Genomic DNA, 12797 nt, shown 5'->3' on the forward strand with positions numbered 1-12797 from the left:
TAGCACTGGCTCTGTACACCACAACACTAATTATACCCCCCATCAAGATGGTAATAATGAGCACATTCTAAAGAAAGTTGTGGCTGGGATCCATACTAAAACTGGCCCTCATACCAAAAAGATTAGACTTACAGAAACACTCAAGTCTACACAGGGACACTCACACATAAAAACATCCCTTCAAGACTATGGTAGATAACTGTTTCTCCTAAATTCATAGACAAAATTAAGTTAAAAGAAAAAGTAGAGGAACTATTTCCAACTAAAATAACAAGAGAAATCCCCTGAAATAAATAATAAAACAGAGCTTTTCAGTTTACCAGACCCCGTGTTCAAAAAGGAGGTAATGAAAAAGCTAAAGGACCTAAGAAAGATTGAGAGAAATTCAGATCACTGTAACAAGGAACTAGAAAATTTAGAGAGGAATCCATCAAAATGAAGCAATTCAATTGCTAAGATAAAAACCAATCTAGGAGTTCCCTATTGGCCTAGTGGTTAAGGGTCTGGTGTTGACACTGCTGTAGCTCAAGTCACTGCCGTGATGTGGATATGATCCCTGACCCAGGAACTTCTACATACTGCAGGTGTGCCCCAACCCACCCCACCCCCCAAAAAACTAGAAGCAATGAATAACAGACTGAATGATACAGGAGAACAAATAAGTGATCTGAAAGATAGGATAATGGAAGTCACCCAATCAAAGCAGCTGATAGACAAATGAAAAAAATATCAGAGGAACATATGAGATCTACGGGATAACATAAAGTGTGCCAGCCTGTGTATAACAGGAGTTCCAGAAGAAGAAAGAGAAAATGGGACTGAAAATGTATTTGAAGAAATTATGACTGAAATTTCCTAAATGAGGAAGCTGATAGCTAGGTACAGTAAGTATAGATGGTCCCAAACATGAACCCAGAGAAACCCACACAAGACATATCATAATTAAAATAGCAAAGTTCAAGATAAAAAGAGGATTCTAAATGCATCAAGAATAAAACAGAGTAAGTTACATGGGAACCCCCATGAGGCTATCAACTGATTTCTCTGCAGAAACGTTGCATACCAGAAGAGAGTGACATGCTATATTTAAAATCTAAAAGGGAAAAAATTGCAATCTAAGATATTCTACATAGCAAGATTATCATTTATAGTAGAAGTAAAATAAAGAATTTCTCAGAGAAGTAAAAACTTAAAAAATACAGTAACACCATACCTACCCTTAAAAAAAAAAAAAAAAACCTACCCTACTCTAAATAGAAAAAAAGCATCTATTGGAAACGGAAGACCACAATAGGAAAGACAAATATGTAAAATTATTGAAAATCACTTAAGCCAGTAAGTACATGGATTTAAAAATGTTTTAATTGTAATAGCAGTTATAAGTACATAATATATCAAAAGGATAAACATGAAAATGTAAAATAGGACATCAAAGTCACAAGATATGCAGAAGTATAAAAACATACATCTTTTAAATGTTTGAACTTGTATAATTATCGCTTTAAAGCAAATAAGGGTGGCTATGGGTCATCATACTTAAAATCCAGAGTAACCACAAATCAAAAACATACAGTATGTGTGGTCAGTGATGAGTCTTCTCCCCATTGCACAATTCGATAAGGCAACCTCTTCTTTGGAAGGGAAGAGTAGATAGAATAAAAAGAAGGGTTGAGACTCTCAGATACTTCTGAAGAAGATGGATCTCTTTGTATGACAAGAATAAAGTAGTGATTAGAGCAGGGAGCTCTGGTCCCAAGATTCTTTCATTCAGTGGCTTCACCAGTGGACATTAACAACTACCCAGAGAAACAAATTAGGAGAAGGAAAATACAGAGATCAAGAGAGGAACTCACGTATAAATAACTTCAAGTTTGAAGATGGCAGAGTAAATCTCCTTAGCTTACCTTCTCTCATGAACACACCAAAATCGCAACTATCTGCAGAACAACCATCAGTGAAAATGACCGAAACCTACCACAAAAGATCTTGTACTGCTAAAGACATAGAGAAGAAACACAACAATTCAGGTAGGAGGGGCAGACTCATGATATAATGAAGTCATATATCCTCTTGGTGAACAACTCACAAATTTGAGAGGTTCTGCCACAAGAACGAGAGTTCTGAGCTCTCCTCAGACTCCCCAGCCCAGGGGTCTGGCACTGGGAAGACGAGCCCCCAGAGCATCTGGTTTTGAAGGCCAGCGAGACTTAACTTAACAGCAGAAACCCCACAAGACTGGGGGAAATAGAGATTTCACTCTTGAAGGGAATTTCATGTAGACCAGGATCCAGGGCAAAAGCAGTTATATGATCAAAGCCTAGGCCAGACCTACCTGCTGGTATTGAAGAGTCTCCTGGAGAGGTCGGAGAGCAGCTGTGGCTTATTTGGGGACATAGACTCTGGTGGAAGACATTTTGGGGAACATTCAGTTGCCTGAACACTGCTGCTATGACAGCTGACACCTTAGGATCCTTCCTCAAGCTCATTAGTGTCAAGACCTGGCACCACACAACAGTCTTAGACTATAATGCTTGGATGTCTCAGGCCAGATAGCTAACTGAGCAGGGACACAGCCCACCCATAAACAGGTAGACTGTATAAAGACCTCCTGAGATCACAGCCACCTCTAGACTTGCCCATAGACACGGTGCTGTCCATCAGAGTGCCAAGACCCAGCTCCATCCACCAGGTGACAAGGCATTAGCTTTTCTTGCCAGGAAGCCTTTTTTTGTAGATGTAGAAGTCACTTGTAGGTGACATGATCTGATGCTTAGAAAATTTTAGAGACACAATGAGAAAACTACTACAGCTCATCAATGAATTTAGTACAGTTGTAGGATAGAAAATTAAAATTTAAAAATCTGTTGTAATTTCTGTACTGACTACAAAATATCAGAAAGAGAAATTAAGGAAACAATCCTGTTTTCCATCACATCAAAAAGAAATACCTAGGAATAAACCTACCTAAAGAGACCTGTACCCTGAAAACTATAAGATGCTGATGAAAAGAATCGAAAATGACACAAACAGATGGAAAGATATACCATCTTCTTGGACTGGAAGGATATTGTTAAAATAACCTTACTACCGAAAGTAATCTACAGATTCATTAAAATTCCTATCAAACAACCAACGGCATTTTTTTTCCCACAGAATTGGAACAAAAAAATTTTTAATTTGTATGGAAACATAAAAGATGTTGAATAGCCAAAACAAACTTGAGAAAGAAAAATGGAGCTAGAAGAATTAAACTTCCTGACTTCAGACTATTCTACAAACTCAGTCATCAAAATAGCATAAAAACAGATATATAGATCAATGAAACTGGATAGAGAGCCCAGAAATGAACCCACACACTTAGGTCAATTGATTTATGACGAAGGAGGGAAGAATATACAATGGGGAAAAGATAGTCTCTTCAATAAGTGGTACTGGGAAAACTGGACGGCTACATGTAAAAGCATGAAATTAAAACATTTTCTAATAGTATACACAAAAATACTCAAAGTGGATTAAAGACCTAAATATAAGGACAAAAACTGTAAAAATCCTGGAGGAAAACATAGGCAGAACACTCTTTGACATAAATCACAGCAATGTCTTTCTGGATCCATCTCCTGGAGTAATGAAAATAAAAACAAAAATAAATAAATGGGACATAATTAAACTTCAAAGCTTTTGCACATCAAAAGAAGCAACAAACAAAAAAGATAACCTATAAAATGGGAGAGAATATTTGCAAATAATGCTACCAACAGGGGTTTAACTTCTAAAATACACAAATGGTTCATACAGCTCAGTATCACCAAAACAAAAACCCAGGCAATAAATGGGCAGAATCCAAAGAAAACATGCAGATGGGCCATAAACACATGCTCATCATTGCTAATGTTCAGAGAAAGGCAAATGAAAACTACAATGAGGTATTCACACTGGTCAGAATGGCCATCATCAAGTCTATAGGTTATAAATGCTGGAGAGTATGTGGAGAAAAGGAAACCCTCTTTTATAGTGTTGTGGTATGTAAATTGGTGAAGCCACTATGGAGAACAGTATGGAGGTCCCTTATTAAACTAAAAATGGAGTTATTGTATGATCCAGCAATCCCACTCCTAGGTATATATCCAGAAAGAATGAGAACTCTAATTCAGAAAGATATATGCACTCTAATGTTCATAGCAGCACTATTGATAATAGCCACAACTTGGAAGCAACCCAGGTGTCCATCCCCAAATGAATCAACAAAGCGGTAGGGTGTGTGTTTCTGTATGATGAAGTGTTGCTCAGCCATAAAAAGAATGAAATATTGCATTTGCAGCAATATAGATGGTTGCTAGAATTATCATACTAAATGAAGTCAGAAAAAGACAAATATTCTTTCCATAGTTGTTAATTTTTTAAAAAACATTTGAATCTTTATATGTAATTTACTTTTCCATTTAGTCTGTGCTGCAACCTGATTTTACTGTTTTACCCAGTACTTTTAGTTCAGGAGCAATACTTGGTCCATTTAGTCATAAATCCACTTCTTTTGTGTACTACATACTCAAAATTCTTGATTCTGCTTCTGAATTTTCTGTGCAGTTCTGTTGTTACTGTGTCTGTACCATATAGTTTTAAATTTCTCTATCATTACAGTGTTTTGATAAATAGTAGAATAAGTTCTTCCCTCTTTTTTTTTTTTTTTTTCTTTTTTGGCCAGATTATCTTGGCTATTTATGCACATTTACTCATGCATGGGAACTTGAAGATCTGTTTAATATCAAGTTTCATAAATTATTCTGTTGGGAGTTCCTGTTATAGCTCAGCAGGTTAAGGACCCAGCCTTATCTTTGTAAGGATTCAGGTTCCATCCCTGGCCTCATTCAGTGGATCAAGGATCCAGCATTGCTGTAAGCTGCCACATAGATTGCAGGTGAGGCTCAGATCTGGTGTTGCTGTGGTGTAGGTCTTAACCGCAGCTCCGATTCTGTACCTAGCCTGGCAACTTCCATATGCCACTTTACTTTTTCTGGTTGTTAATATATATAAATAATATATATTGTGTATGGGTGTTAAAATTTACTAAATACATTTTTTAACATCAGTTGAAATGATTTTTTTTCCTCTTTTCTCTTTTGTAATTGCAGTAACATTTTATAAGGTTTTAATTGTATTTAATTTTATATATTTTTTTAATTATTTATTATTATTTTTTTCCCACTGTACAGCAAGGGGGTCAGGTTATCCTTACATGTATACATTACAATTACATTTTTCCCCCAGCCTTTCTTCTGTTGCAGCATGAGTATCTAGACAAAGTTCTCAATGCTATTCAGCAGGATCTCCTTGTAAATCTATTCTATAATTGTATTTAATTTTAAACTACTGTCAGTTTTGGCTAGAATGATGTGAGAAAATAAAATTTTAAGATGCAGTATTTTCTGTTATAGAAAGATGTCCTCAAAGGAAATGGAGATAACACATTAGAAAACTCAGTCGTTGACAAAAGGTAAGATTGAATTACCATAAAATAACATTTTAAAATTATGTTTAATTAATGTTCATATAAATTTTTGTATTAAGATGGTTTATTTCATAGTTTGCTGTAATTGGTTTAAATGATCTAACATTGAATCGATAAGCAAAAAAAAGCCAATATTACCATCTCTGAGTGGTTCTCAACCAGGGGATTTTCCCTCCTCAGATTTTTTTTTTAATATTTTATTAAAGTGTAGTTGATTTACAATGTTCCTTAATTTCCGTTATACATCAAAGTCACCCAGCCATATGTGTGTGTGTGTTTTTTTTTATACTATCTTCCATCATTTTCTAACCCAAGAAACTGTACACAGTTCCCTGTGCTGTATTGTAGGACCCCATTACTTATCTGTTATAAATGTAATAGTTGGCATCTATCAAACCCTAAACTCCCTCTCCACCACCTTCTGTCCCCTCTTTCCCCTGGCAAACACAAGTCCGCTGTCCATGTCCATGGTCTGTTTCTGTTTTGTAGATGGGATCAGTTGTACCATATTTTAGGTTCCACTTATAAGTGATATCATATTGTATTTGTCCTTCTCTAACTTCACTTAGTATGAGAATCTCTATTTACGTCCGTGTTGCTGCAAATTTTGTCCTTTTTATGGCTGAATATTATTCCATTGTATATATGTACCACATCTTTTTTTTTTTTTTTGTCTTTTTAGGGCCTCACCTGTGGCATATGGAGCTTCCCAGGCTAGGGATCAAATTGGAGCTGTAGCTGCTGGCCTACACCACAGCCACAGAAATGCCAGATCTGAGCCACGTCTGTGACCTACAGCACAGCTCACGGTAATGCCAGATCCTTAACCCATTGAGTGAAGCCAGGGATTCTACCTGCATCATCATGGTTGCTAGTTGGATTCGTTACAGCTGAGCCATTATAGGAACTCTGTACATTTTCTTAATCCATTCATCTGTGAGTGGACATTTGGGTTGTTTCCATGTCTTGGCTATTGTGAAAGTGCTGCACTGAACACACGGGTGCATGTAACTTTTTTTTTTCCTTTTTAATGCTGCACCCATGGCATATGGAAGTTCCCAGGCTAGGGATCAAATCAGAGCTACAGCTTCCAGCCTTTGCCACAGCCATAGAAACTCCATACCTGAGCCATGTCTGCAACCTACACCACAGCTTGCAGCAGCACTGGATCCTTTAACCCACTGAGTGAGAGCAGGGATCAAACCTGCATCCTCATGGATACTAGTTGGGTTTGTTAACAGCTGAGCTACAACGGGAAGTCCCGCATGTATCTTTTGAACGAACGTTTTGTCTGGATGTATGCCCAGGCGTGAGATTGCTGTATCATATGGTAGTTCTATACTTAGTTTTCTGAGGAACCTCCATAATGTTTTACATGGTGGTGTAGCAATTTACTTTACCACCAACAGTGAAGGAGGGTTCCCTTTTCTCCACATCCTCTCCAGCATTTGTTATCTATTGACTTGTTAATGATGTCCATTCTAATCAGTGTGAGGTGGTATCTCATTGTCATTTTGATTTGCATTTCTTTATAATTAGTGATGTTGAGCATTTTTTCATGTGCCTGCTAGCCATCTGTGTGGTGTCTTTGGAGAAATATCTGTTTAGGTCTTCTAGCCATTTTTCAGTTGGGTTCTTTGTTGTTGAGTTGTATAAGTTGTTTGTGGTTTTGGAGATTAAGACCTTGTTGGTTGCATCATTTGCAGAGATTTTCTCCCATTCTGTGGGTTGTCTTTTCATTTTTTAATGGTTTTCTTTGCTGTGCAAAAGCTTTTGAGTTTAATTAGGTCTCATTGGTATATTTTTGTCTTTATTTTCAGATTCTAGGAGGTGGATCAGTCAAGATGTTGCTATGATTTATATCAAAGAGCGTTGTGCCATTGTTTTCCTCTAAGGGTTTAATAGTATCTGGTCTTAACATGTATATCTTTAATTCATTTTGAGTTTATTTTTTGTGAATGGTGTTAAAGAACGTTCTAAGTTCATTCTTTTACATGTAGCTGTCCAGTTTTCCCAGAGACTGTCTTTCCTCCATTGTATGTTCTTGCCTCTTTTGTCATAGATTAGTTGACCATAGGTGCTTGGGTTTATTTTTGGGTTGTCCATCCTGTTGCATTGAGGTGTATTTCTATTTTTGTGCCAGTACCATACTGTTTTGATAACTGTTGCTTTGTGGTATAATCTGAAGTCAGGGAGCCTGATTATTCTAGTTCTGTTTTGTTTTGTTTTTTTTTTTCAATATTGCTCTGACTATTCAGGGTCGTCTTTGTAATGTCTTTCTTTGTCTCTTGTGTCCTTTATTACTTGTCTCTTTCATCATATGAATATTGTAACTCCCCCTTCACTTTAAGTGCATATGTGTCTCTAGATACAAAGAGGGTCTCTTGTAAACAGCATATATACAGGGCTTTTTTTTTTTTTTTTTTTGACATTCAGCCAGTCTGTGTCTTTTAGTTGGAGCATTTAATCCATTTACAGTCACTGTAATTATGGATAAGTATGTACTTATTTTCATCATCTTAATCTTTTTGAATTGTTATTTGGGTCTTTTTTTCTTCCTTTTTTATTGTCTTCTCTTGTGATTTGCTATCTTGATGTTATGTTTAGATTGTTTTTCTTTTTATGCATGTGTCTATTATAGTTTTTTGATTTGTAGTTCCCATTATGCTTTGATATAACCATCTATATGGTGCAGAATTGTTTCTGGTTGCTGGTCTCTTATTTTCAGATACATTTTCAATGTTCCGCATTTGACCTCTCCTCTTCTTATGCTTGTTAGTGTTGACATCATATTTGTCAATGGGTTATTTCCTACTTTTATATTATCTTTCACTTTACCAGTGAACTTTTACATTTGTAATATTCTTGTTTCTATTTGTGGCTTTTCCTTTTCTGCATAGAGAAGTTCCTTTAGTAGTTTTCATAGAGCTGGTTTAGAGGTGCTGAATTCTCTTAGCTTTTTCTTTTCTGGAAAGCTTTTTTCTCTCCATCAGATCTTAATGAGAGCTTTGCTGGGTAGAGTATTCTTTGTCCTAGGTTCCTCTTCTTCATCACTTCAGATATATCTTGCCACTTCCTTCTGGCTTATAGAGTTTGTGCTGAAAAATCAGTTTTTATCCCTCGTATGTTATTTGTTGATTTTCTGTTGTGGCTTTTAATATTTTTTCTTTTGTATTTATTTTTTGTCAGTTTGATTAGTATGTGTCTCACTGTATTTCTTCTGGGTTTATCCTGTAGGGGATTCTCTGTGCTTCCTCAACTTGAATGAGTATTTCCTTTCTTGTGTTAGGGAAGTTTTCTGCTGTAATCTCTTCAAATATTTTCTCTGGCCCTTTCTTTCTTCTTCTGGAACCCATATGATGTGAATATTGATAAGTTTAATGTTGTCCCCGAGGTCTCTTAGACTTTTCATTCTTTTCTCTTTTCTGTGGTAGTGATTTCCACCACTCTGTCTTCAACCTCACTGATGCATTCTTCTGCCTCTGTTATCATTTAATTGTCTTTGGTTGTTTTTGTCTTATTCCTTTGTCTGAAAGCTATTTCCTTGTCATCTCATAATGTCTAACTTTCTATGTTTGTCATCTCCTTGACAGCAGTTGTGTAGATGCAGCATCAGGTCCTAAGTCTGGAGTTCCCAGGAGTGGTAGTAGTTCACGTGTAACTAGAGCATATGATGGGGACAGTAGTATCACACTGCCACCTCTGGGGCTGTGAGGAAGGTGGCAGTGATTCACAGGATTGCTTTTGTACCATTCAGGGGCATTAGTGACTCCTGTGACCCCTCCTGCTCTCAGGTACCTTTCAGGACTATTGGTAATAGGTGGCAATATCAGCAGCTACTCCTACAGTCCTTCCCTTTGCTGGGGTGGCCCTGGGACTGCTCTCTGTAGCTGTCATGGCAGGAGATGTTCTGCAGTTATTCCCCTTGTTTGGCCACTCTAGGGATCTCTTTCTGTAGCCCCAGCAGTGGGGGCTGCTCGCTAACTGTTGCTAAAAGGCTCTTTCTATAGCTGCAGTACGTGCACTTCTGGCAGTCCCTCCCCTGGTCCGGATGCTGACAGGAGTGGTCTCTATAGCTGCTGCAGATTGGAATGTGGTCCAGTGGGTCACCTGTGGCTCTCTTGGTGCAGTAGAGGAGTTCCACTGGCACGGGTCCATACAAGGTCACTGTCAGGAGCTGTGGAACTTAGGCTGTTCACCAACTGGCCAGCCCGCACCTCTCACAGGGAATGTGTGCCAGCGGCCCTCTTGTGCCTCTTCTGTGTGTAAAGGGCACTGCTAGCGTGAGCCCTTGCAGAGCTGCTGTGCAGAGCCACATAGCTGGTGTTTTTCCTGGTGGGACTGTTGGTGGTTCCCGCAAGGAATGTGCACAAGTTGTCCTCTCAGGGCTCTTTTGGCATGGAATGGGCACTGCTAGTCCTGGAGCTACTGGCAGGAGCCTGTGGACCTTGTGTTATTCCCTAGGTGGTTACTCCAACTATTCTCTTTAGCCCTTAGGGCAGGACTGCTCCCCACTTGTTGTTAGGTTGCCAGTGCTTCCAGGTAGCTCCCAGAGTTGAAGCAGACTGTTTACTGTAGCCTGAGAGAGTGTGTACAGTGAACAAGGTTGTAGGGATGGATCCTGTCCCTTCCTTCAGCACCCCCAAACAATGGCACCTAGCCTCTAAGCCCAAGTGGGTTGTCTCACCTTATGTCCTCAAGTGTGGTCACCCTATACTCTAGTCCCTCCAGTCTCTTTCCATTTGGCCAACCCCAGTTTTTACCCACATAGTCATCCCCAGCTCTTTGAGTCTGATCTCTGAGGCCAGTTTTAGTTCCTAGTACTTGCTGGCACCAGCATATGGCTGCTGGTTGCTATAGCACTGACCATTTGTGGTGGATTGTTTCCATTTTAACTGCTTCACACCATTTTCTGTGTTCTCCTCCAATACTCTAAAGTTCCTCCTCTGTCCTGGCTGACCTCCTTGTTGGTGGGAGAACTTCAAACACCATGCTGTACAGTAGAAAAAAATATGCACATAAATAAAAGATAAAAAAAGAAAAATAAATAAGTAAAAATTACGCTAAAATAATAAAGAACATATAGTTTAAGTAAAAGGCAAAGTATACATTGCTACAGATAAAACTAACATAAGTTTTGATGTTTAATTTATTTCATGTTGCATATTTATTAAACTAGACTAAACAGAATATGCATCTTTTTAACTCTGCATTTTTTCTTTAGCTTTTTAGTTCCTCTTATTACTGAGTATGATAAGCATCTGGAAGAAATAAATGGTCAGCTCCAATATTATCAGGTATGAAATCATTGTTATTAACCTTTTTAATATTTTCTTATAAAAAAAGAAAAAGTAAATAGACTCCCTTTCTTTTCAAAAATATTCATGAAGAAGAAAATATTTACCTATAATTGATCACTTTTTGGCCCTCTGTAAGTATGAGACAGAGAGGGAGGGAGAGAAACTGTGTGTGTTTGTGTGTGTGCGTGCGCACGTGTGCACGCACATTAAAGATTATATTTGTTTTTTGTCTTTTAATCCAGTTCTTCCTTGCTCCTGCTATCTGGTAGGGATATTTCTTAGATGTTTAGAAGCATCTCTTCTTAATATCATTATTATTTTATTACATGTTTATTTTTACCTCAGGATGACCCAAACCATCTCAAAATCATTTTAGAGCTTTCTCTTTATCCCCGTTTTCCTGTATTTCTCATTATTAGGAGAATGGACTTTTCTCTGCATTTCGAATGTTTGTCTTTGAGATTTTAGATGCTTTTGATTTACTTCTAATATAGGCTTAAGATGTGGTGGCTTTTTGCTGAAATACTTTTAGTAATGAAGGTTTATTTCATAGTGAAGGGAGTCAAGAAACCAAGAAAGCTGTCTATATAAGCAGATTATCATTCTGGGTCCCAGAATTTCAAAGACTAGAATATATAGGGTGCACAACCAGAATAATAGCACATTATTGTTCAGGATACAATCTGAGTTTCAGTGAGCTATGTTTTTAGAGTATACCTAATATTTGTTCGGTTTCTTTGATTTGAAAATCAAATTTTGACTTTTCTGATTATTATAGCAGAATCATTTCTTAAATAGATGATATGTGTCTTAAGCTAAGCCACCAGGATATAATGACTACTCTTTATTAGAGTTTAAATATAGTCATCATCGTGTTTGGCTAAGATAACAATTTCTGCATCAATTCACTTGTGACAAATGGGTAGCAGTGTTGACTTAATTTAATGCAAATAGAGGAAAGTATAATGTTGTTTAAAAGCAACCCCTCGAGACTGATTTCCTTAGAGTGGGGCTGTGGATATGGCAGATACTAGTAATTTTATTTTTTATCTTCCTTTTTTCTTCATATCTGGACAGAAAGAAATACTATTCTATGCTTTAAGTTCTAATAATATTAGGTCCTTAATTTTTTTTAATGATTTTTGTTTTTTCCTTTATAGCTGGTTTACAGTGTTCTTTCCATTTTCTACTGTACAGCAAGATGACACAGTCACACATACATGTATACATTCTTGTTTATCACATTATCATGCTCCATCATAAGTAACAAGATACAGTTCCCAGTGCTATATAGCAGGATCTCATTGCTTATCCATTCCAAAGGCAATAGTTTGCACCTAATAACCGTAAATTCCCTGTCCATCCCAGTCCCTCCCCTTCCCCTTTGGCAATCACAAGTCTGTTCTTCAAGTCCATGGGTTTTCTTTTTTGTGGAAAGGTTCATTTGTGCCGTATGTTAGATTCCAGATATAAGTAATATCATATGGTATTTGTCTTTCTCTTTCTGACTTACTTCACTTAGTATAAGAGTCTCCAGTTCCATCTATGTTGCTGCAAATGGCATTATTTTGTTCTTTTTTTATGGCTGAGTAGTATTCTATTGTGTATATATACCACATCTTCTTAATCTATCCGTCTGCCGATGGGCATTTAGGTTTTTTCCATGTCTTAGCTATTGTGAATAGTGCTGCAGTGAACATACAGGTGCATGTGTCTTTTTCAAGGAAAGTTTTGTGTGGATTTATTAGGCTCTTAATTTTTGATGAATGAATAAATGCCCAGGCTTATTGGAACAAAATGATTTAGTTTAATAGATCTAGTTTAATAGTTTCCTATTTTTAAATTAATGAATAGGTATGTAGCTTTACTGAGAGAACACGTAATACTTACATCTTCTAAAAAATTAAGGTAAATTCTTCCATTACATTTGAAATGATTTATACTGCTATTTCCAAGGTTAATCCTCTAAGTATAAATGATCCAGGAGATCC

General features: G+C 37.2%; 1 protein-coding gene across 4 annotated transcripts in view; it reads left to right on the plus strand.

Moving 5' to 3' along the window:
• Positions 1–12797, plus strand: part of SCLT1 (sodium channel and clathrin linker 1) — a 256137-nt gene that overhangs the window by 75276 nt on the left and 168064 nt on the right. For all 4 annotated transcript variants that reach the window (XR_007137479.1, XM_047798622.1, XM_047798620.1 and 1 more), the window contains exons 3-4: positions 5433–5491; positions 10731–10803. Coding sequence is in view for 3 of the 4 variants with exons in the window: in XM_047798622.1 (XP_047654578.1) it covers positions 5433–5491; positions 10731–10803 (132 nt within the window). In the remaining variant the exon portion in view is untranslated. The remainder of the gene's footprint in view (positions 1–5432; positions 5492–10730; positions 10804–12797) is intronic.

This window comes from Phacochoerus africanus, chromosome 10 (genome assembly GCF_016906955.1).
Source record: "Phacochoerus africanus isolate WHEZ1 chromosome 10, ROS_Pafr_v1, whole genome shotgun sequence".
Lineage (NCBI taxonomy): Eukaryota > Metazoa > Chordata > Mammalia > Artiodactyla > Suidae > Phacochoerus > Phacochoerus africanus.